Source organism: Lycium barbarum, chromosome 12 (assembly GCF_019175385.1).
Source record: "Lycium barbarum isolate Lr01 chromosome 12, ASM1917538v2, whole genome shotgun sequence".
Lineage (NCBI taxonomy): Eukaryota > Viridiplantae > Streptophyta > Magnoliopsida > Solanales > Solanaceae > Lycium > Lycium barbarum.
Window position 1 is genome coordinate 80,507,106 of NC_083348.1, and position 22,106 is coordinate 80,529,211.

A 22,106-nucleotide genomic window follows, 5' to 3' on the forward strand; every position below is an offset into this window, starting at 1 on the left:
AAAATTAAGAGAGTGAAAAACAAAAAAAGTGAACCCGCTCATATATATATATTATTATAAATTAAAAAATAAAATAAAGGTTATACAATTAAAAAATAAAATAAACATTATACAATTAAAAAATAAAATAAAAATAAAAACCATCTTCTTCACATTCCCCCTCCCACTCCACAACCCCACCCATCATCTTCTTCCCACTCCACAGCCCCCCCCCCCCCCCGCCACAGCCCCGCCCCCAACTACTGCTTCTTCTTCTTTTTCACAAATCCCTCTTTCTCTCTATATTCTCATCATTCTTTTCTTTTCATTTTCACCATTTTTTGGTTTCTTGATTTTTATTTTTATTTTCTTTCAAAAATAAAGTTATGGAAGAAATGGGTTTGCTAATAATAATACTAATAATGGCCAATAATAACAACCAAAACAACAAATTTGGACGAATTTAAGTTTAAGTGGGACTAATTTGAGAAGGAGTTGGATCAAAATTTATTGGGGGAGATGATGGTGGTGGTTGTGGATGTGGGTTAAAGATGGTGGTGGTGATTTTTTTTTTCTTTTAAGGGCATTTCGTCCAAACTAATGATGGCCAACAATAACAATCAAAACAATCAATTTGGACGAATTTAAGTGTAAGTGGGACTAATTTGAGAAGGAATTTGATGAAATTTGGTGGGGAGATGATGGTGGTGGTGGTGGGTGTGGGTTAAAGATGATGGTGATGATTTTTTTTTTTTGAAGGGCAGTTCGTCCAATTTGGACTGATAATAATAATGATTTTTTTTTGCGGTGGCGGCGGCGGCGGTAGCAGCGACGTAGCGGTTGATAAAAGTAGGGTGAGGATGAGGAGAAAGAAGAAGAAAGAGAAAGAGAAAAAATAATAAAAGAAAAATAAAAAATGAAGTGTTGGTAATTTTGACATGGCAATGATGTGGCAACGACGTGGCAATGATGTGGCATTGACGTGGCAATGACGTGGCGCGAGTGTAATACACTTCACATTGTGAGAGTGATATTATTTTTTTAGGGTGGAAAATAATTGAAATGAAAGTTGTTAAGGGGGGTATATAAATACAACTTAAGTTGAGTTGCTAAAGTGAGTTTTCGTGTCAAATTCAGGAGTTAAAACATATCTTTTTTCTTATTTAAGGGATCTTGTCATACTACGAAATTGTCAAAATGGAAGGGGACGGGGGTGGGGGAACACACACACACACGTTTTCTCCTTTTCATTTTTTATCAAGGTTTTGTTTGTGCTGTCTTAAAATGGGCTGAACTGTCGGCATGAAAATTGAAAAAGGGTATGGAAAAAATAAGGTTTGCTAGGTAAATACTGTACACTTGGCCCCTTGAATCAGCTACCATGTCCACTCGTTTGGTGTTTGTTTATGGACATAACAATTAATTTTCCGGCTATTGTTGCTGCCGAATGGGTTTTGTCTTACTTTTGAGTATGAATATGATTGCTACAATATTTCAAGTTTTCAACCATATTACACATACTTTCCTACCTTTTGTGTTTTACTCCATGTGCTGTTTTTCTTTTTGCATTTATATGAATTTTTGTTTTCAGATTTTTGTCGTTTCATGGTGGATAAAGATATGTTGCTTAATATAAGCCTGAAATGATAGAAATGCAAACTATATTCGACAGCTTTGAGCTATATCATATAAGAGAAAATAACATAAACTAAATGCAAGTAACATCTAAGTGAAATACAGAAAACTAAGGTATCGCGAAATTGAACAAAATATTAAATTGACGTGACAATTTTAAGTTAGCTGCAAGGATTTTATGCTAGTGAATAGCCACTAAAATTCTATGGCAAGTAGTTGGCAGCATGATATTTGTCTTTAGAGTTTTCTTGCTCTTTTTATTTTATTTTATTTTTTATGTGTTTGTGTCTGCTAATTTTTAAGATAGCAAGAAGCAAGAGGAAATGAATAATGAGCATTAACTGAATGACAGAGATAATATCGATCAATTAACTAGAAGTACGAAAAAGGAATTGAAAAAGGGGACGTCGAAAAGTAGCTTCACATTTAACGTTATTCCAGACTTTATTATATTGTCCAATCACTTCAAGTTTTCAACCTTCCTGATTTAGATTATGGTAATAAGTAACTTGTTATACTTTTTAAATATTTTTTCTGTTTAAAGAAATAACGCAACTAGTTATATGTTATAATTTTCTTAACAGCGTCTAATATTGTCAATAAAATCTCTAAGCCTTCTTCAAGTAGAAAATCTAAGAAAGAGCCTAAAACTATGATCTATTGGAATTAAACTGCTTAATTTATTGTTTTTTTTAACGATACCTCTCCTGGAAGGAATCTAATTATTTACTATCATTCCACGAATTATATGATAATTTCACCAGTATATATGCTACATAAAATATTTTGTAGTGCTATCTAAAATATACAAATTAATTCCTAAATAGCTGCATCCTGATGTGCAATTAGAGACATCTTTAACTATTTACTCAACTAGCTGATCTTCTGTTAGATTTTTATTAGATTTAGTTTTTTTTGATGTATATTTTACGTTGTTATTGAAAAACCAAAGAAGAAAAGAAGGGCTTTCCAGTTGCCTTAACTATAACGAAAATTTTCTTCACATGACTAATCAAACTAAGTAAACATTTGATTACTATTCATGTGTGGCACGATATCCTTTAATTTAATTAACACCTTGTTATTTTTTAAGTTAGATACAAGAATAAAGAGTATTATTGAGTATTAAATAGCTCCTAATTAAATAATTGAGGAATCTTAGCATCATCAGAGATGTAACCTGAGAATTTTGTTCATTCCTTGACGAAATCCACCACTTCTAAAATAAAATAATTGGATTTATAAAAGTTCATAAATAGTACTGTAGTACTATTCTATGAGGATGAAGTATAAATTTTATGATTTCGTAATAGCCAAGAAAAAAAAAACATGCAGACCATGCCTCTACTTAAGTAATACAACATGACTTAAATACAGTCTTATATAATTGGGTCAATACTTCTTCCTATTAAACAGGAATTCTGAGAATTTAAGATAATCGGATTAGCTAAAATCTCTTACTTTAAAGTAGGTTGTAATGCCAAGTAAATTTAGGGAAAAAGGTAAAGAATACCCGTCTACTTTGGAAAAAGGGCTAAAAATATCCCCTGAACTTATTTTGGATCAAAAATACCCCTCACATCATAAAAGTTTTCAAATATACCCCTGTCTTGACGGAAATTATCCCCCAAAATAACCTGAAATCATTTTTTAAAACCGCTCCATTATTTAAACCCGACCTAACTAAATAATAACCCATAAGATCCTCATATTCGGCCAATTTCCTCAAACTTCAAACCTACGTATTGGGAGAATAAGGGGATCTTATGGGTTATTATTTAGTTGGATCGAGTTTAAATGATAGAGCGGGGTTAATAAATGACTTCGGGTTATTCTGGGGGATAATTTCCATTAAGACATGGGTATATTTGAAAATTTTAATGATGAGAGGGATATTTTTGACTCAAAATAAGTTCGGAGGATAATTTTAACCATTTTTCCAAAGCATAGAGTATTTTTGACCCTTATCCCTTTTATCAATGTTGATTTGCTTGTAACTGATTAAAAGCTTTGTGTATGAAGCCTAGGCCAGCTTTACAAAGGCTTGGGCCTCAAGAGTAGTAAATGAAGAAAACCGTGCAATCTATGGGTTGTAAATCTAGATTTCGGGTGTACATTTTCATTACGATGGAGAATGTATTTTGAGGAAAATATGTGATCTTCTTACCTATTTTTTTATATTTGTAAAGTAAGCAGAAAAGGTATTTTCAAGAGTATTATAGGATCGGGTGGGGGCAGAGGTGGGGGTGGGGTGGAGTATGGGTGGAGAGTTGGGGGTCGGGATTGGGTCGAGGTTGAGAGGGTTTAAGGTCAGCAGAAGACAATCAATGAATAATATCGCTTATTAAATTTTTTTCCCTACTACCACTCAGGAAGTCATTTTTCTAATTTTTAATGAACTTATTTTCTTGAGAAAATATTTTCAAAATATTTTAATGTATAAAATAATATTTTCAACCATTTTTATCAGCAATATATGTTTGTCTATTGCCTTTGAATTTTCCAATCAAATGCGAGAATAGAAAAAAAGAGAGCTGTCAATTTTCATGCGATAAATCTATAATAATAAAAATGATTCTTGTATTATAATAACTAAATGGAACCGTTAGTTACAGGAGTAATAACAAAGACACTAGCGTGTAGCGCAATGGTCTTAATTAATTTACTTAATATTCTAGAGATTATTACAACAGTATTAATAGATAGTCACTAGAACATTAATTTATTAGACAGTTTCATAAGGAATCTCAATCTTCGATTGTCAGACGATAATGCTATTATTTCAAACGAAAGAAAATGTATCTATTGCCAAGATATGTTCGTTTCCTGACTAAATCCACAAGTACTAATTAATGTATTATATATAATACTAGTTCAACAAATTTTATGAGAGTGAAGTACTACATTTTAAAACATGAGGAATTAACAAGGTCATCAGAGAGTTGATTTGCACAACGAGAGTTTTTCTTTTTTTTTTTTTTTTTTTTGGGGGAATTGTCTCATTTCCAATCGCCTTCTCTTTCTGTTTACTAGCTTCCCCGGGGAAAAAGTAGTATTTTCAGTCTTGTAGTTGAAAATAGTCACTGGATTTTAGACTCCACAGGTGAAATTCCATGACAATGTACTCTAATTTTACTGGTGAAGTTTAAAAATCCATGATATTTTTTAATTGTAGAGGTTAAAAATGGCTATTTGTGAATTTTTTCTAGGTCATTTGCACTTTTATCTATTTTGTGTTGGTCTTAATTTTTGTTCTTCATCGCAAACAACTTTTTCTCTGGACATAAGTTTATATTTCACATCATAAAATCACACAAGTTATGCCCTGCGCTCTTAAAGAACTTATGCTCCGCTAGACATTAGTTTGATTTCGAAGGTCAAAAGTTAAAGACCAGCTCATTTGAAGGACAAACTGTGCAATTTCTTCATTTTATCAGGGAAAAAGCTTACAGTTCAGATTTACAAAAAAAAACAATAGAGGGGAAAGGAAAGCATAAGCGGAAAAGCCCATATATGGCAGCCCAATTTTGGGCCTCAACATTTCGATCTAAACTTTGGGCTTTTAAATGTAAAACTTACACAAATAACTACCTTTTAATAGCTTCTAACTAGTTATAGCTACAAATTGAAGATTTACAATTCGTAGCTGCTTTTGGCTGTATTTCAGTTGTATCTCGTATTTTTGAAATAAAGTGAAATATAGCGAAATACAGAGAGATACAAAACACATTAGAGTAAATTTAGGCTCTATTTTTTTAACATATTTTTTAAAAAAAAATCTGAGAGAAAAAATAGGCTATATTTTTGGAACATAATATTCTTTTTCTTTTTAAATAGTAAGTCAAATTAAATCAACCATATTTCACACAAATCACTGAAGAGTAAAATTAGGCCCTATTTATGGAATAGTTTTTTAAAATAAAATAAAATTATGGGATTCAATTCAAAACTTCCCATAAATCACGCATAATGGTTGTTCTTCCATAAAAGCTTACGAATCTCTCTCAACTTTTATCACAATCAAATTTTTTTGAATTAAAAAAAAAACTAAAGATCTAAAAACTTCCAAATACAGAAAAATATAATGAAATATGGTTAATTGTTTAAGAAATATAAAATTGTAGTATGCGTATATACAATGGAATACAATGAAATATATCATAAACTGTTTCATAAATTAGAAATACAAAATGCAGAAATACATTGAAATACAAAAGTCGTGAAAACAAAGTGTTGTGAAAATAGGCTCTATATTTGGAACATTCACTATATTTACACACAAAAAAAAAAGATAAATACATTGAAATACAGCAAAATAATATGCTGAAATACACTGAAATATACTGAAAATTAAATATACGATTTGTTAATACACTGAAATACACTGAAACATTTTATCAAACACTTGGTGGGCATGAAGTTCCACAACTCTCATCAATGGTGTTCGCATGGGAAAGAAGTGAGTCGTCTCAAATTGCTACAAAAAAAGACGTTATCCGGAGATAAAAACTTTCAATTAGACTAGTTAATAAAGCTTCACTCCGTCGTCCTTCACCGTTGTTAGAGCTCTTTTATTCACTCTGTCGGCTTTCACCGTTGTTAGAGCTTTTTTTTTTTCACTCCGTCTTCGACCATGGCTTCACTCCGTAATTTTCTCAGCAACTTCTCTTTCATCTCTGCTTTCTTTAATCAGCTTCAACACTACATCTCTTAGCAGCTTCATCTTCAGCTGAACAGCAGCTCCATTATTTGTTTTCGAAATCGCCATATCAGAAGCTGATCTTCTGATCAACATAAGGCACTCTAGTAGATCCTTTGCACTCATATGAACATCAAATTTCACTCTTCTTGTAACCTTACTAGTAATTTCTTCTTTAGGAAACGAAGATGATATTTCACTCATATGAACAACATATTTCACCCTTCTTATCCGGAGACCCTGCTGCTACTACTGTAGGATTCTTCTGATTTGTAAGAGAAAATAAGATTTAGGGTAGCTGATGGAACAGAGAGAGAAAGAGGGGTGAGGGAGAAAATAAATTTGGTAGGTGAGAGAAAATCAATTTAAAAGAATAGGAGATGGAACAGAGAGAGAAAGAGGGGTGAGGGAGAAAATAGATTTGATAGGTGAGAGAAAAATATTTGAAAAAAAAGAAAGATTGTGGGTAAGTGGGAGAGAGGTATCTTATTTTTAGGGAAATACACTGCAGTTACGAAAACAAGTTATAGATGGTAAGTTGATAAATAATTAAGCTACCAAATATAATTCAAAAAAAGATAGCTATTACTAATAAATAAATCTTAGAGATAGTTAGGGGTTGTAAAATTTCCCTTTTAAATGAGAAAGTTTTCCCGTTGGGCTATTGAATGAGAGAATGGACAATTTGCACGATTGTCCTTCTTTGGGGACGGTCTTTAATTTTTGGCTTTCGCTTAAATACCTTGAAGTTCTGTGTTCAAACTCCGGTTCAGTTAAAAAAATAATAATTTGCAAGACAGAATTTCGTAGCAAAAATAGGCCTATTCAGGAAGGCTTAACTTTTATAAAATTCTAGCAGAGTAAAAAAAAAAAAAATCTACTTGCAAAATTTTGCAAGGTAAACTTTGTCTTAAGGCAGACTTTTTGCGAAGCCTTGACTTGTAAAATTATATTTTCCCTGATTGAACGGGGTTCGAACCCGGAATCTTGAGATATTTTCGATCACTTTTTTAAGCGAATGATAAAAATTAAAGACAAGCAATTTGAGGATAAAAATTAAAGACCAGCTCCTTTGAAGGCCAATCCGTGCAAAAAAAAAAAAAATGTAACTATCACTTGGGCTAGTCCAAGTCCAACTGCTTTCTCAGTAGCATCCAATCAAATATGGCTCGACCCACATTTTTTCCAGAAATCTCATGTACCATATGATTGAGAAAAGACTTTTTTTCATTTAAAGCCTCTAAGGTTCCGTCCTAATATGTGGTGTATATTTGACACTAACTTCAATTGCACCAACGTGCCACTTTATCATTCACATATTATTCAATTATATTTTTGCACTCACAACAAGCAAAATTAAGTTAGCTTTGTTACCTTAGTCTCACTCTATTGTGGGAAGATGGACTCTTTTTATTTCACTGTGACAAAGCCATCATCATCATATTCTTCTTCAACTATTCTGAATTTTCAGGTACAATCTTTTCAACATGCCCTTTATTAATGGCCACTTTTTAAATTTTTTTTTTTGTCCTTTTTGTACTGTAATATACTTATGTGAATCTGTATATTTGATCACTGGCTAAGTTAGCTGATAACCAAAGGGTATTTCTGTAATGGGAATCTTTAGTGAGTAGAGGGAGGCAACAAAAAAAAAAAAGTATTTTTCTTTTCATTTTTTTATTGTAAGTTGCATAAAGTTTAGGGTGCAGTTGATAAATTGATTCTTGATTTTTTCTGGATGGTGATACTTGTGTGCAAAAAGTTCACCTTAAGTTGGTATATAAGTTTTTTTTTTTTTTTTTCAACTGGATAAGTAATACACAGCATGTATAAGTAAAACTACAAACTAGAAGGAGCATTGCTCCAAGGTAGTTCAGTGATTGTTTCTAACAAGTTACTATTGTTTACCCCGAATTTGGATAATCAATTAAATTTGTGAGTGGGTATAAGATATGTGGTTAAGTCTCAATCTTCTTGATAAGAGAAAGATATATTTATAGATATGATATGAAGAGAGCAATGATAATCGGTGGTTTGCTATATACTTGTATGTTTACTAATGTATGAGTGTTACTTGATTGAAGAAATGTAAGAAATAAACATAACAAATGTGACCGAAATCGGATATTTGAGAGAGAGATTTTTTATATTTTGGCTATTACAAGAGTTCTTGATACGAGGAAGCCAACCCTTTAAGAGGAGGACAATGCCCCTTATTTATAGTAGTGCCCTATGGGTTTCATACAACATGAACAATAAAATAACGGACTAACGGCCACGGCCACGATCAAACGGACTAACGGCCACGATCAATTCGGACCAACGGTCCCGGTCAAACTGACCAACGACCACGATCAATTCGGACCAACGGCCTCGGTCAAACGGACCAACGACCACGATCAATTTGGCTATGGAGAAATCGGACCAGATGATGATCTTCCCTCTTTTCCTTCGATCTCTGGTCTTACCGGTTCTAACATATGTCCGATTTTTACCGTATACAGATAGCCCCCACACTTTCCGGACCGTAGTTTTATCGGAGTAACGGGAAGTGGATGAATCACGCCTTCATTTCATTCTTCCTCCATTTTATTTTCTTCACTTCACTTTATTCTCTCTTCATTTCGTCACCTCTAATCATCTTCCATCTCAAGTTTGTTGCTGATTTAACCGTTTATCCCCTTTGGTTCATCGCTTGTATTATGAACGGTGGAAGTCTCGGAGGATCACCCTTGAGCAAGCCGGGCATGGTTTTGCGGATCTTCCGGCCCTGATACTTGAAGCTAAGAGGGTCGAGGAAGAAGCTAAGAGAGCCCTCGAGACTGACTCCCACGACTCCGAGCGGACAATGTCCGAACACTCTGGATCCAGCCATACCGGATAGACCAGGGGCTGTACTTAGCCTTTTGTTTTTTGCTTTTGTAGGGGTTTCCGGTGTAAAGACCTTCGTATAAATGGAACACGCATTTTTGTTGATTTTCTTTATTCTTTTGCTTGAATATTTGTTATGACCTTCGCCCGAGTTGTCGGTCCGATTTAAGGACAGGCAGACTCGGAGTCGTTATTCCGCGTTGTGCCTGAATATCGGCTTTCCTCTTCATCCGGTATGTTTTGTCCGGGAATTTGATGGAGTTTTTGCCCGTGGGACTTATCTTATGCTTTGTGAATTCAGACGTCTCCGAATCACGATGGGCATTTTTAGGGCCGGTATTTTTCGGCTATTTTTTAGGGCCGGTATTTTTCGGACACCTGAATCTCAGCCTTAGCTAAATTTCAATGTAACAATCCCCGTTTGAGGGGTTAACGATTTTGGCTCGGTTCACTATGACCTAGTTGCCTTTGTCGAATTTCGACCGTAGTGCCCGGAATAGGGTATACGAATGAAGTAATGCCGAAATACGGCGACAATCATCGGGGTAGAGTATTTTAACAAGAAGACATCCGAGATATCGTTATTCGAACTTTCGATGATTTTTGTATTGCAAGTATTTGTACAAGATACAAGAATTTTGTTTCCTTCTGCTTTTGCCGTAGCTAATACTGTTTAGACACGATTCATTCTGATCGTTTGGTCCTTTCATCGACACCGAATGCAGAAGGTCCGGTTTTGGTTTTGCCGTAGCAAATATTGGGGGGACACGATTCATTTTGATCGTTTGGTCCTTACACCGAAACCTAATGCAGAAGGTCCGGTCTTGATTTTGCCGTAGCAAATATTGGGGGGACACGATTCATTTTGATTGTTTGGTCCTTACACCGAAACCTAATGCAGAAGGTCCGGTCTTGATTTGTTGAGCTCCTCCGTTTTCCGTTAACCGGGGTAAACCTCGATGTGGGTATAAGTCCCCTAGTGCTTATCCGAGCTGCAAGATCAGGAGAGCGCTATCAAGCCCCTACTCGTAGGTCGTGACCCCGAGTTCCCGGGCGTTTGTCCTTATCTTTGTTAAGTAACACGTTGTACTTGTTGCCTCCTTAAAAACCTTGTCGAAAAACTCATTTTGGGACAAAACCGTACTAAGGAAAAGAGTGCAACACGCGTTTTCAGACCTAGAATCTAACTTTATCCGGTACTTGACTTCCTGCAAAAAGAAAAAGGTTAAACATGAGGTGTCCATACCTTAGCAGTAATATCCCTTCAAATGAGCCACATTCCAGTTGTTGCATAATCGCTGCCCGTCCACGGATTCCAGCTGATACGATCCTTTGCCCGTTACCCCAGTTATCTTGTACGGTCTTTCCCAGTTCGGAACCAGTTTTCCTCTGTTGGGATTCTTGGTGCTTAAGGTAACTTTCCGAAGCACCAAGTCCCCAACTTAGAAATGTCAAAAATTGGCTCTCCGATTGTAGTACCTTTCCATTCTCTGCTTCTGGGCTGCAATACGGACCAACGCGTTTTCGCGAAGTTCATCCGTGAGATCGAGTTTCACAGCCGTGGCCTCCTCGTTTGACTCCTCGGTGGTATACCTGAACCAGGGACTCGGCCCGTTTATCACCCCCGCCCGGAGAAATGACTCGGGCCATCCCTTGATTTTTCCGACCTGAAGCTTAGTTTTCGAGAGTATGGCCGATACCTTTCCCTCGATGGTCCGGCCTCCGGTTCGTAATTCTTTCGTGATCTCTCTGAGCTTTTGTTCATTTTTACGGGCCCCGGGGGAAGCTCGAGTTGGTAATCCTCTATCCGAATTTTTGACTCGTATCGGTTATGGACATCCGCCCAGGTCACAGCCTCGTATTCCAGCAAGCTTTCCTTTAATTTAAACGAAGCCGTCGAGCTCTGAACATTGAGCCCCTTTGTGAAAGCTTGTGCGGTCCATTCCTCCGGAACCGGGGGGAGCTCCATTCGTTCCCTTTGGAACCGGTTGACAAATTCACGCAATAACTCCTCGTCTCTTTGGGCTATACGGAAAATATCCGCCTTTCGAGCCTGCACCTTTTTGGCTCCGGCGTGTGCTTTTATGAAGGCATCGGCGAGCATTTCGAAAGAAGTGATTGAATGCTCGGGCAGATGATCGTACCAAGTCATTGCTCCTTTTGACAGAGTTTCCCCGAACTTTTTCAACAACACGGATTCGATTTCATCCTCTTCCATATCATTGCCTTTTATAGCACAGGCGTATGAGGTCACGTGTTCGTGAGGGTCCGTTGTGCCGTCATATTTTTGGATATCCGGCATTTTGAACCTCTTCGGGATCAATTTCGGAGCCGCACTCGGAGGAAAAGGCCTTTGGATGTACCTCTTTGAATCCGGCCCTTTCAAAATAGGCGGAGCCCCCGGGATTTGATCCACCCGAGAGTTGTATGTCTCCACCCTTTTTTCGGTCGAGTCCACCCGCTTCACCAACGTTTCGAGCATTCTCAGAACCTCGGTGGATGAACCAGCTCCGGAGCCATTGCTTTCAACCCTTCGTGCCTCATCTCTTCTGGGTTCAGCAACACCCTTCGCCTTTTCCGGGGTCGTTTTATCTCTTCCGTTTTGCAACTGGGCTATTGCGATTCCCTGTTCGGCAATCGCCGCTCTCTGTTCCTGCAACATTTCAAAAATTAGACGCAAGTCAATATTATCATTCGGGGTATCCGGTTCTTTCCGGACTTGTGTCCCGAACAAAGTAATTGAATTATTAGTATTTAAAGGATCAGTGGGGTTTGGCAATCCTCGTGGCCCGCTGCCTTCCATTTTCGGCCACGATCTCGTTGTTGTTGACGTGACCAGATTGCCCACTGTTAGCCATTTGGTCCGTTTTTTCAGGGACGAACAGTAGATGTTTCTGATTTTGATGGGTAAGATAGAGATTAAGATCAAAGACCACTATTATCCTAGCCCCACGGTGGGCGCCAAACTGTTTACCCCGAATTTGGATAATCAATTAAATTTGTGAGTGGATATAAGATATGTGGTTAAGTCTCAATCTTCTTGATAAGAGAAAGATATATATATATATATAGATATGATATGAAGAGAGCAATGATAATCGGTGGTTTGCTATATACTTGTATGTTTACTAATGTATGAGTGTTACTTGATTGAAGAAATGTAAGAAATAAACATAACAAATGTGACCGAAATCGGATATTTGAGAGAGAGATTTTTTATATTTGGCTATTACAAGAGTTCTTGATATGAGGAAGCCAACCCTTTAAGAGGAGGACAATGCCCCTTATTTATAGTAGTGCCCTATGGGCTTCATACAACATGAACAATAAAATAACGGACTAACGGCCACGGCCACGATCAATTCGGACCAACGGCCCCGGTCAAACGGACCAACGACCACGATCAATTCGGACCAACGGCCTCGGTCAAACGGACCAACGGCCACGATCAATTCGGCTATGGAGAAATCGGACCAGATGATGATCTTCCCTCTTTTCGTTCGATCTCTGGTCTTACCGGTTCTAACATATGTCCGATTTTTACCGCATACAACTATTACATTCCAAATTTCTAATTTTTGCCATTCAAACGTAGTTCCTAGTCTGTCCATACTGCCTCGTTGGTAAACACTTGAGCAAGTATTGATGAATTCTGTTAGTTATCTGCATGTGCTATATATGTGAAATCATGTTCTCCTTGGAGTTGTAAGTTGCTAGATTCTGATAAGTAACTTTTATGTCGCTTAGGCCTTAGAGTCATTTTACATTCATAATATATTTTTGGTTCAAATGTTTTCAGTGTCCAAAAACCGATTTTTGTGACTAATTCTGTTAAGAAGCTAAGGTTGAAATCATAATTTAGTAGTCGTGGTCTACATGAAACAGAGGTATTTTTTTTCTTTTTAATGACAAGGGAACCAGCAGCTGCTACCCTTTGGCTGCGCATAGTGTAAACCCCGCTCCTGCGCAATAGCCTGCAAACCACACAGGAGCACTAGGCAAGCCATGTGCGACGAGCTCGACCCAAAAGGCAAATCCCTTACTTTCGTAGGAAGGGGGTTTCGAACCTACATGAAACAGAGGTATAATTGGAATTTTATAGGGCAGAAAGTATTAGAGGTGAATGACAACTATGATTTTGTCTTGAGGGGCTTTCGCTGGGGTGCCTTGTGTTTTTTTTTTTTTTCACTTGAATTTGATGCCAAGGACTTGTTTTGTTTACATAAATTTATTAACTCGTCGATAGTTACTACCATGAGAAATAGGAGTCGCTATAGGACTCAAAATTCTTATGCCACAAGATACACCATGAAGCTTTGTGAGTTATTTCCAGTTTTGTGATGAATTTGATGAAATCATATTCCTCAATAGAGTATAATATGGATTCATTTTTACCACTGGGTAAAGGTTTAGAATTGTAAATTGGACTTCAGATTCATCTGTCAACTGCTTGCATTGCGTCATTGATCTCCTTTCTGTGTTTCTATTCCTCCATTCTTGGCAATTTCTAACTTATATCATTTATACCTTTGTATGTGGTAATTCATTGCAGGGTGTTTCATCCGTTGGTGGAAGATCGTGCCAGAAATCCTTAGGCAGCCCTTCTCATCTTTCTTGGCCATTATCTAGACCTAACAAGAAATATCAAAATTTTGTTTATAGGCGGACCTCACAGAATCTTCGTCTGAAGACGTTTAAAGGGCCCATCTTGGCAGAAGCTGGAAAACAAGGTTGGGATTTTGGCAGATTTATAGAGACATTGTATTATTTTAATGGCCCTCCTTCCCCTGCAAAGGTTGGCTCTTCTTTTTCCTTTGTAGCATATGACTCTTTTCCTGGCGCTGCATTACTTCTAACAGGTTTTATTTTTCTTTAAAGTTTTTGGAATCTCTGATTGAGAAACTAACTGGTCCATCACCTAGTAAACCAGTTAACTCGATGGATTCTTCTGGAATTACCCTGGTAACTGGAGCCACAGGTGGTGTTGGGAGAAGAGTGGTGGACGTATTACGCAACAAAAAGTTGCCTGTCCGAATACTCGTATGTTTCTTCATATCTTTACTATCTTTGTTGTTTCCGTTCTAAGATTTTATTTCCCTCTTTATTTTGCTTACTAAATAGAAAAAAAAAAGCATGCTATTGAGTTGAAACGAATAGCGTTCACTCTCTATATTTTAACTGACATTTTCTTCTTCTTGACATTCTTAGGTCAGAAATGAAGAGAAGGCAAGAAAAATGCTTGGTGAAGATGTTGACCTGGTGAGTGTACTTTTCTTGTTATCCCCATTTTCTCTGCTCAGAAACCAGGCATGGTTTTTTCATCGTGTAGCCACTAGAGTTTATGAAACTTACTGAAATAGGTTAACTGAGGAACCCAACTAGAAAAATGATTCCACACTGATAATGCCCACACATGTATAGCTGTTTATCTATCACAATGGATAAAGGTTCAGCTGCATGAAAGGCAAATGATAGAAAATTATATCCATACTGCGGCAGTATTACTGCCTAATCATTGAAACCTCATCTAACTACAAATGAACAACAGCTCAAAGTCGTTTATGGAGATTTTTATATCTTGTACTAAAGATATATAAGTATATTTGTTGAGTTGCTAAGTGCAGTCCCTGATGTTTCATTGGGAATGAAGAAAGAATGATTTTTTGTTTCAATTGTAACTGATGGTATAACAGTAAAGGAAACATCGCTCCCTAAAGATATGCTTCTGCTAGAACGAGAGTTGCTAACTAGTGTTTAATCCACACTGTCTCGTCATTTCGCATCCATCTTCATCGCACTCTCTAATAACACAAAGCTTTATGTCAGCTGAAATGCCCCATTACATTTACAGTTGAAAGTTCCTGTACTTTCTCTTTGTAAGTGCAACTGCGCCTGCCAAATTCAATGTCCTTGCCATGAACTTCCTTCTTTTATTTTTTCCATTAATATTACTTTGACATGGAAAGCCATATCAGGACCAAAGTTTTTAGTTGCAATAAATTCGGCAAAGTGAAGTTGTGCTTTCTTGTTCTATATTTTAGGTTGTTGGAGATGTTACCAAAGCAAACACTTTGCTTCCTGAGTACTTCAAAGGAGTGAGGAGCGTAATTAATGCTGTTTCTGTCATTGTTGGTCCAAAGGAAGGGGATACCCCTGACAGGGCTAAGTACAGTCAGGTAAATAAGCTGTAACTTTTGACAAAGTCTTGTAGGTTATTTCTTCATTTTTGTACTCAAATGAATTCAAGTTAATTTGTTGCTAGACTTTAAATTCTACTCTTGGTCCTTCTTTTTGCGCTACTGCAATCACTTCTTTTTCTTTGTAGTCCTTGTATGTTTTCATTGGTTTCATAACTTTTTGCCTAATGTAATATTCATTCTTTGCTTATACTTATACTCTTGATGCGAATCTGCAGGGAATCAAGTTCTTTGAACCCGAGGTGGCCAACTGATTGCCTATCCTTGGAGTCATATTGTACTGTTTCCCTTCCAACTTTATAAGCTAACTTTGGTGGTGGGGCACCAGTTCACTAACCATGCTTGTTTACTTGGCACAACAGATTAAAGGTGACTCACCCGAAATGGTGGAGTACATTGGAATGAAGAATTTAATAAATGCTATTAAAGAAAATGTTGGCCTTCGCACAGGAAAACTAGTATTTGGATATGAAGGTATGCTGTTGCAGAATGAAGAATACATTGTTGAAATGTCATAATTGGCTCTAAAATCAGATATCCACATTAGACAAAGTGAAAAAATAATAGAATATTTAGCTTCACCCAATAGATCGACTATGTTCAGTAATGCCATGCAGGTAACTCATTTAAAGAACTTCCTTGGGGTGCTTTGGATGATGTTGTAATGGGTGGAGTGAGTCAAAGTACATTCCAGATAGATCTAACTGGCGCGGAAAATGGTGGACCAACAGGGCTCTTCAAAGGTTACCTTCCTGGACAGATAAAATGTTCTGGGTGATACTTTGTTAGAAGTCTGTCTGCTCGTGGTGATCTCTAATTCTTGAATCATCAATGTAACTCCGTTTCGTGTTTGTTCAGGTGTTGTTACCACTGCTAACAATGGGGGTTTTGCCAGTATTAGGACAAAGGTACTTTTGTCTCTTCATTAAGCTGGTTTTCTGCTTTGTTTTTCTCGCTTTCTGCTTCATGTTTGGTTTTGAAGTTGTTTGAATCCTGTTATTTAACATGCCTGAGGCTTAACTTTTCACTTATCAGACGGATGTGTTTATGTATCTTTAGCCTAGAACATCATTGTCTCTCTTTCTTTGTTTTTAATTCTTTGAGTCTTTAATCTTTCTGGAATCTAGCTCATACAAAATAACCTGAAATTGAATCCTTTAATATACCTTGGATTACTAGTATAATATCTGTGTTTGGCCTGTCACTTTCCTGCTTATTTCAGCCATTTAAAGGGAAAAAAAAAACATTTAAGCTATTATATTCTGCAGAGAGCATAATATTATTCATCATGAATATACTCAAAAGCTGGATACACATACACTTGTTCTCTTATGCCCAAATTGATACTTCCTCCTATACTTACATTGTTGTCCGGCCTGCTTAGGGTGATATTTGCAATCATCCCTTCTGCTAACAGTTATGGTTGAAAAATGCAAAATACATAATTTTAAGTGAATGTTGCTTGGGAAAAGCAATAGAATAGCTTCTAAGTTCTGTGAGGGCCTTGTGAGTTACAAAATTTGGGAGTGACCAGTAGGACGAAGAGTCAATGTTACCAGAGCCAAAACATAGTCAACTGAAGCACTAGTTGTCCTTTGTCTTAAGTTTCACTGTTGAACTAGTGAGCCCAGTATTGAAGACAAGATTTAAAATTCTTGATACATTATTGATGTATCCTACAGCTTCAGAAAATTTTAGCAGTCCCCTTGAGTTGATTGATGGTGCTAAGATGTGTTAGAAAATGTACGATAATCGATAGCATTATGAAAGGACCTTTATAAGGGGTTTGAGTCACGTGGACATTGAGACTTGAGCCACACCTTCCTGCTGTAACTTCTTGTTTTGTCTTTTATTTTATCTCACCTTTGAAGCTTACCAGACAATGTTCCTGTAGCCCTTTGTAACAACCTAAAGAACGGTTCTCGTGCAGTTTATTGTTCCCTTAGAAACTGGAAGTGTTTTTCCTTTTAATGATTTCTGATTACGTTGAGACAAGATTCCTGTTATACGTCAAGGCTAGATTTTTTAATGAAGCTTGTATTTGGAGACTTACGTTTTGTTTGATTTCACAACGGGAAGAGGAAGGGTAAAGGTGAGATATTCATTGACTTACCTGCTTAGATGGACTTTTCATCATTCACTTTTGGTTTTTCAGTGAAGGGGAATGAAAGAAATATATGATCTCTCCAAAACCATCCATATTAGAGAGCTAGAAATATCCAACATGGAGGGTATCCAACCTATCCCTATCTTTTACTTCTTTATCAAACATGAAGGATGGTCTTACCCTCCTTACACTTTCTTATTTTCGCCCAAACTATGCATAGAGTTATGCAACTAAAAAGTGACTTAACCGGTACGAGTTTTCATTATGGATTTATGGCTGGTAATTTAACACCAAAATTGCAGTTGCATGTGAGATGTAATTTTCATGAGGTTTTTCTTATAAGCGATAAATCCTGAGGTACATTGGCATACGGTTCGAAACTCGGTGGGTGATGATCCCGCCCCTCTGCTCTTTATTTTCACGAGTGAAGCTCGAATAGAAAGCTTGGCCAAGAGCTAACTGAACTTTTTGCCTTGATCACAATAGATTACCAGAGAAAGATAGTTACTTTCTGATCAGGAGTTTGGCTCTGTTGTCCGTTGGTTGCAGAACTTTTCCGAACCTGAAGACCTTTCTGCTTATGATGGTTTAGAGTTGCGCCTCAAAGGTGATGGCCGTCGTTATAAGCTTATTGTTCGCACTAGCCGTGATTGGGATACTGTGGGTTATACTTCGATATTCGATACCGTTGAGGGTTGGCAATCGGTTAGTTTCTTGTGAATTTCGGCAATTAGAACTTTCTTCATATCTATATTTTATCCTAAAGTACATCATTTCCAGGTCCGTTTGCCATTTTCTTCTTTGAGGCCTATATTCCGTGCGCGAACCGTACTTGATGCACCGGCCTTTGACCCCAGTCAAATCACATCATTACAGGTACTTTATTTCAACTGCATGCCTCGGTTCATCTTTGCACACTTTTTCCCAGCTTTCTGCATATTTACTCTCTTTTCTTTTCTTCAAATTTTTAGCTGATGTTCAGCAAATTCGAATCTGATGGTAAACTGAATCCAACATTCAAAGAAGGTCCTTTTGAACTTCCTATATCATGCATTCGGGCTTATCTTAAAGATCCCATAACTCCCAGGTTGAATTCTATATCCCGCTTTTATATAGTTAGTTTAACTTGAAGCTGTGGATTTTCTTCCTTAATTTTTCGCTTTGTATTTAAATTTGAAGCAGTGCATTATTCTTCCTTGATTTTTTGGTTTTGTACTAACTCTATCGTTCGGCAGGTTTGTACATGTGAGTTCTGCTGGAGTAACTAGACCAGAAAGACCAGGAATTGATTTAAGCAAACAGCCTCCAGCTGTGCGATTGAACAAGGAATTGGACTTCATCCTGACATTCAAGTTAAAGGTTTGTATTTCGACTATCTTCTTTTACGACGACGATAAAGGCCCTTGTTATGACTTATGATTAATGGTTTGGATACTTATCCACCAAAGAAATGCTTAATGGTCTGGATGAAGTCCCAAATCCTGAGCCTGCACTTGAGCATAAAGCGAGAATGTGATCTTTTGGGTAAAATGTTTTTATTATTTAAAAATGTTAAATGGTTGTTGAGATGGATGATGTTCCCATTCCAGTGTCTGGGACTCATTAAGAGATTTGTCACCTATTGCACATAAATTGTTAGCTTGCAGCTTTCCAAGTTGACCAAATTTGCATGTTAAGCTGCTTTTGTCAAGTGTTACCCCTATTGGAAGTTGTAAGAATTTTGACCATATACGAAGAAGATAGTAGGGATAGTTAAGTAGGAGATACGACCCTTCACAATTACTTTTCTCTCAAAAATGTAGGAAATAGGAGCCTTCTCCTTGGTATGCGGTTGCTACCTATGCATGCCATTTTCTAACAGCTTCCATCTTGTTTTACAATGAGCATTCTGTTATTAGTATTGACTGGAAATAGGAACTCTTTCTATCTTGAGTGTTCTACTATTTGCGATCCCTATTCTCACACAGATAAAGGTTCTTGCCAGGGGGAGGATGAGATTCGAGAATCTGGGATACCATATTCAATAGTCAGGCCATGCGCCTTAACTGAGGAGCCTGCAGGAGCTGATCTCATTTTCGATCAAGGAGACAATATCACGGTATTTGTCTCAATTAGAAATTTATTTTCTAATTTATAAAGTCTTGTGGAGCCTGTGTACTTTCATGGTACTTGCTCAGAAATTAGGGAGTTGGTTTCTGATTAATAAAGTCTTGAGCCTCTGTAATTCTTTTATGTTCTCCATAAAGTCCAGCTGAAGATCGCGTTGCATAATGTCTATGATGGTGAGCTTTCCTTCTGCTTTCTCATGAGAACATATATATCTGACATGTACAGGGGAAGATATCCCGTGAAGAAGTTGCTCGAATATGTGTGGCAGCTCTGAAAAGCCCCTATGCATGTGACAAGACATTTGAGGTGATGCTCGTCCTTTTAGCATGATAAATATATGCTTGTTCCTGTTTGCAAAGTTATATTTGTCTGACAAGAAACATGTTGTATGACTACCTTCTCTTGATCCTTAGTAACCATAAACCAAACTTATGGCATCTTTAAGGTACCTTTTTCTGGATCGCCATAGGCAAAATTTTCGGGTTTTCAGCTTTTCAAATTCATGCGTCTAAATTAATTTGAATAGGAGCCAGATAATTTCTTAATGGGTCTGGAAGTGCAGACAAATAGTAGCAATCTGCAGAACTGTGTACATATCATTTCATGTATACTATGTAACTCCAATTATTTTAGAGAAAGAGAACTGCTATGAGAATTTCATTAGATTATCGTAAAGCACTCTATTCTATCTTCTTCTTCTTCTGGTAGTGTTGACACTGTCACGAAAACTTATACTGTGTCTCTGGCTGCAAATTGATACACGAACACTTAAATAGCTTCCCCGAAAGTTAGGTTTCCTGCAATGAGTTTGAAATCCTTACCATGGTTTTAAGCTTGCCAAACAACTCTTTAGCGATCTACATCGATTCTTTATTCAGGGATCTGATTTATCTATTTTCCTGTTTTGTCTGGCAAAAAAGAAGGAAAAAAGTGACAAATATATATACTATATGAATGTGTTTGTGCTAAGTTACTAACAGCTCACTGCTTCCTCTGGCAGGTCAAAAGTGTCATTCCATTTAGTGAGCCATACACGGTGGATCCAGAAAACCCTCCTCCAGAGAAAGATTACAATGAATACTTCAAGACTTTGAAAGATGGCATCACTGGTAAAGAAAGCCTAGAGAAAACTCCTACACCTGTATAAAGACCTAGTATGGTATGTTACTTTTCTCATGCTTTTTTTATCATGGGTTTCTCTCTCTCTCTCTCGGTTTATGTTCAACCCATTTGATTTTAGCGTGTCGGACCAATGGAGCGGGTCAAATTAATGGTTAAAATGGACAACTTATTTTTAAATGTTTGGCTTAAAAAGGAGATTCCACGTCAGCAACATCTACTAGAAATCTCACCTGCATTAGTTAAGTGACTTTGTAGGTGAAATGACAATAGTTGAGTGACTTTTCTGTTATGAAACGAAACAAAGTGTCTTTCTAAGATAATTACATTAGTTGAGTGACCGTCTTAGAAATCAACTCTTTTATAAAACATATTTCAACATAATGGTTTTATTTGATTGGTTTAGCTGTACCCGTTGCTTACTAGTTCATATTGCTTTGCATATTATAGCAGATCACAATGTTACACAAGCTGCAACAGCATTATTAGCAGAACAAGGTCGAGAGAAGTAAGATGAGGTGTCTTCTATCATCCCCCCAACTCCCTCAAAAATTAAGAAACTAAAGTCTAGTCTTCATGGTCCCAAAGGCAGAAAGGAGGTGTATCTGTACATAATTTTCACTGGAAATATAAATTGAATGTCTTCCATGAATATGAATACATTGTCATCTGATTTGTGTTATTGTTTTATTTTGAGCCGAGGGTATATCAGAAACAGTCTCTCTACCTCCCAAGGTAGATTTAAGGTCTGTGTACACTCTATCCTCCCCAGACCCCACTTGTGGAATTTCACTGGGTATGATGTTGTTGTATTGGCATCTGATATACCCCTTCAATTATTATCTAATGTGCTGATACCATAAGTTGTATTTAAAAGCCTGCATCCAAGATGTTATGCTGAAAACGGTTTTCACCAAATCATGGCATGCAGCTAAGTTGGTGTATGCTGATAATGCCCTTTTGGTGGGAGGATCCGTCTTGTGCTGCATGAAACGTGAGCTATGCCTATGTGAGGGACCGGTTCATAACTTGGGCTAAAATTTGACCCCGTTGCTAGAGGCCGATCTAAGATGTGTAGTAGGAGTGCACAATTTACTTGCGTTCATAATACGCAGCGGAAAATAAAAATAATTTTGCATAATTTACTTTGTGTTTAAAATTTATTTATATCTCAAAGATGAGTTTCAATACAAACCTGGTCACACGAGTCGTATATCGAAATTTCTTCGATAGTACGAAGACAGCGATCTTTGCTTTCAAATCCGTGATCAAAGGAACTGGAGAATAAATTGGATTACAAACACTTCTAAAAATTTCTCAAAAATCCCAACTCAACAAGCAATGTGACCAGAAATGCTATCCCCACCCGGATTAAGACAAAACTTTTACT

The 22,106-nt window shown here is 37.0% G+C and overlaps 1 protein-coding gene across 5 annotated transcripts; it reads left to right on the forward strand.

Annotated features, from left to right (window-relative positions):
- The first annotated feature begins 7,584 nt into the window (after positions 1–7,584).
- On the forward strand, positions 7,585–21,592 carry LOC132621249 (protein HIGH CHLOROPHYLL FLUORESCENCE PHENOTYPE 173, chloroplastic). 5 transcript variants are annotated; one of them, XM_060335439.1, is made up of 17 exons: positions 7,589–7,784; positions 13,737–13,914; positions 14,115–14,224; positions 14,393–14,443; positions 15,226–15,360; positions 15,600–15,623; positions 15,744–15,855; positions 15,999–16,124; positions 16,240–16,289; positions 18,038–18,193; positions 18,269–18,364; positions 18,460–18,575; positions 18,724–18,847; positions 19,473–19,586; positions 19,823–19,903; positions 20,598–20,756; positions 21,167–21,592. In XM_060335439.1, exons 1-16 carry the CDS (start codon positions 7,713–7,715, stop codon positions 20,742–20,744), a joined length of 1,692 nt encoding a protein of 563 aa, XP_060191422.1. In that variant the 5' UTR covers positions 7,589–7,712; the 3' UTR covers positions 20,745–20,756; positions 21,167–21,592. The 5 variants fall into 5 exon arrangements, 4 of the variants coding, with proteins under 4 accessions (XP_060191422.1, XP_060191423.1, XP_060191421.1 ...); XM_060335438.1 differs by having other exon boundaries at positions 7,590–7,784; positions 13,737–13,979; positions 14,063–14,224; positions 21,170–21,592; XM_060335437.1 differs by having other exon boundaries at positions 7,591–7,784; positions 13,737–13,979; positions 14,063–14,224.
- The last annotated feature ends 514 nt before the right edge of the window (positions 21,593–22,106 follow it).